Source organism: Coffea eugenioides, unplaced genomic scaffold (genome assembly GCF_003713205.1).
Source record: "Coffea eugenioides isolate CCC68of unplaced genomic scaffold, Ceug_1.0 ScVebR1_2573;HRSCAF=3624, whole genome shotgun sequence".
Lineage (NCBI taxonomy): Eukaryota > Viridiplantae > Streptophyta > Magnoliopsida > Gentianales > Rubiaceae > Coffea > Coffea eugenioides.
This window is the reverse complement of record NW_020863071.1, coordinates 19,223-21,404: the sequence shown is the minus strand read 5'-3', so window position 1 is coordinate 21,404 and position 2,182 is coordinate 19,223. Positions and strand designations below refer to the sequence as shown.

The 2,182-nt window shown below is 37.9% G+C and overlaps 1 protein-coding gene across 1 annotated transcript; it reads left to right on the top strand.

The window, feature by feature from the left end:
* The first annotated feature begins 307 nt into the window (after positions 1-307).
* On the top strand, positions 308-1,777 carry LOC113756976 (DEAD-box ATP-dependent RNA helicase 28-like). The gene is made up of 4 exons (XM_027300406.1): positions 308-432; positions 514-591; positions 800-1,071; positions 1,412-1,777. The coding sequence occupies exons 1-4, from the start codon at positions 403-405 to the stop codon at positions 1,425-1,427; spliced, it is 396 nt and encodes a 131-aa protein (XP_027156207.1). The 5' UTR covers positions 308-402; the 3' UTR covers positions 1,428-1,777.
* The last annotated feature ends 405 nt before the right edge of the window (positions 1,778-2,182 follow it).

Below are 2,182 nucleotides of genomic sequence, written 5' to 3'. Positions count from 1 at the left end.
TTCGTAAATACGGATCATGATTTAGTACCCTCAGCTGTGCTTGAAACCTTGCAATTGATTTTGCTGCACATACATTATTTTTTCTTGACTATTCCCCTATGTGACCCATGTTTATAAAACATCAAATTTGCTAGCTTCCCTGTAGTTTGTAGTTTTTGAATTTCTTTGTTGCTTGAATCTTCCATTTTTGCTTTTATACTTGCATGGACAAGACTAATTCTCATTAATGGTATCTGGTTAAGTCATGGACTCTGGATTCGGTTTGTCTCCTTAATGCAAGGTTGTGGCGGAAAGTATTTGATATGGAGATAACATGTTGATTTCTGTTGCTAGGAATTGTTGCAAAATAGGAAGCATCCTGGAAATGAGCTAGTTAGTGCTGAACAAGCTGAAGATCTTAAGATGAAAGAAAAAAGAAAGCGAGATAGGGAGGTTCGTATTATCTTTTATTGACACAAGTACAAAATTGTTGGCATAAGTTGTCACACATTTTTATCTGATTGTTTTCTTCAGAAAAATCTTCCTAGAAAGAAAAGGAGGAAGTTGGAAGCAGCTAGAGAGAAACTGGAAGATGACAGTGAAGTTCTCCAGGTATGTACACTTGCTCTTACTTTTTGCCTCTGACTGTTTATGACTAAATTCTTGCTATGATTGCATGCACGTTGTAGCTTCATTTGTTGCTGACCTGCTTTACTTTCTTTGCCAGTGTTATCATTTACAGTTCTTTAATTGACTGTCTTTTGTTCTTATAGCTAGTTTCTCGAGTATTGGGTTTAGCAATAATTTTTTTCCCCTCCAGGGCATTGACAAAAGTAAGAAAGAGAATGCTGGAATTTCCCTTGTTGATTTAGCTTATCGGCGGGCAAAAGCTGTGAAAGCTGTGAAAAGGGCTACTGACGCTGGAAAAATTACAAGGAGGGTGGAAAAGAAATCCAAACATCCTTCCCAGAAAACCCAATCTAGAATGGAAGAGATGCGGGAGCTTTTTCAGAGTGACATGAGTGAGAAAAAACAGAAAAGAAACCCTCAAGGAGGTGGGAAGAAGAAATCCTCATTCAAAAGCAAGTCAAGGTATGAATCTGGTCATGTTTCTCTTGTCATATCCTATATGTAGAGTCTTGATACACTGGCCGAATGCTGAGTACTCCCAAGATAAACTCTGCTTCATAAGTTTTTAAAAGACCATGCGAGTGACTAAAACATAGGATCTGGTTATGCCTAATGTTAAGATTTTTGGACGTCAGAGGTTGGAGAGTATATCATATTGTCACATATGTATTGATTTGAGCTTGTTACTTGAGTTGCGCAATAGCTGTTTGATCTTCTGCATGGGCCTGGAAGTTGGAAATGGGCAATGCAGGATAGCAATGCTATTCAAAATGCGTTCTTAAGACCATTGTTACTGATGCAGGTACAAACGGAGGTAGCAGAACAAGCAGAAGAGAGTTTAGATTACACTGGAAGTAGAGATGCGTTTTTGTTTCAGAATTACATCTGACCGACCTTGAGCAAATATATATATTTTTTTAAGTTTTAGTACGGCTGTAATATAGCTGTAAGTGTTTCTTTGTGGACGGTGATTAATTAATTATTCACTTCTGTACATTCTTTTTTGCATAAACAGCGTTTTACGTCTACCTCTAATTATTCAGGTAGTGAGTAGCAAACTCATGATATCATCCTTGGCGACTTTTTGTAAACTCAAGCCACCTGGGAATCGAAGTAAAAAAATTTCCTCGTTTATTAGCTTGGCAAACAAAGTTTTTCTTCTTCTTCATTTTTTTTTTTAGTTGGAGACAATCATGAATTAATTGGTAATTGGGCCTCTGATTCTGTTGTTTCTGCTTTATTAGTCGATGCATATGTTGCATTTAGTTGATGAAAATTTTCACTGGTTTTAGTCACGCAGGCGAGGAGGAAGTGTGAAAGGACGGCACCTTATTTCGAGAGTTTTTTGAAAGAATAATGATCGTACTAGTTGCTTAGTCCCCAAACAAATAGCTCCGATTCGACTGTAATCGTCGTCCTGCTTTCCCCTTTCGTCGTAGAGATTCGACTGAAATCGTCGGCCTGCTTTCCCCTTTCGTCGTAGAGCGTTTGATACGCCCTTACTAAACTACTAGTGAAATGAATGAAACGGATTTTGTTTTACCCTCATCTAATGCATTCTGAATTGCGGATG

Bases quoted from the DNA above. Each gene is read 5' to 3' on its own strand.
- LOC113756976 (XM_027300406.1), top strand. From the start codon at position 403: ATGAAAGAAAAAAGAAAGCGAGATAGGGAG. The intron at 433-513 runs GTTCGTATTATC...TGTTTTCTTCAG, and splicing joins AAAGAAAGCGAGATAGGGAG to AAAAATCTTCCTAGAAAGAA. The intron at 592-799 runs GTATGTACACTT...TTTCCCCTCCAG, and splicing joins ATGACAGTGAAGTTCTCCAG to GGCATTGACAAAAGTAAGAA.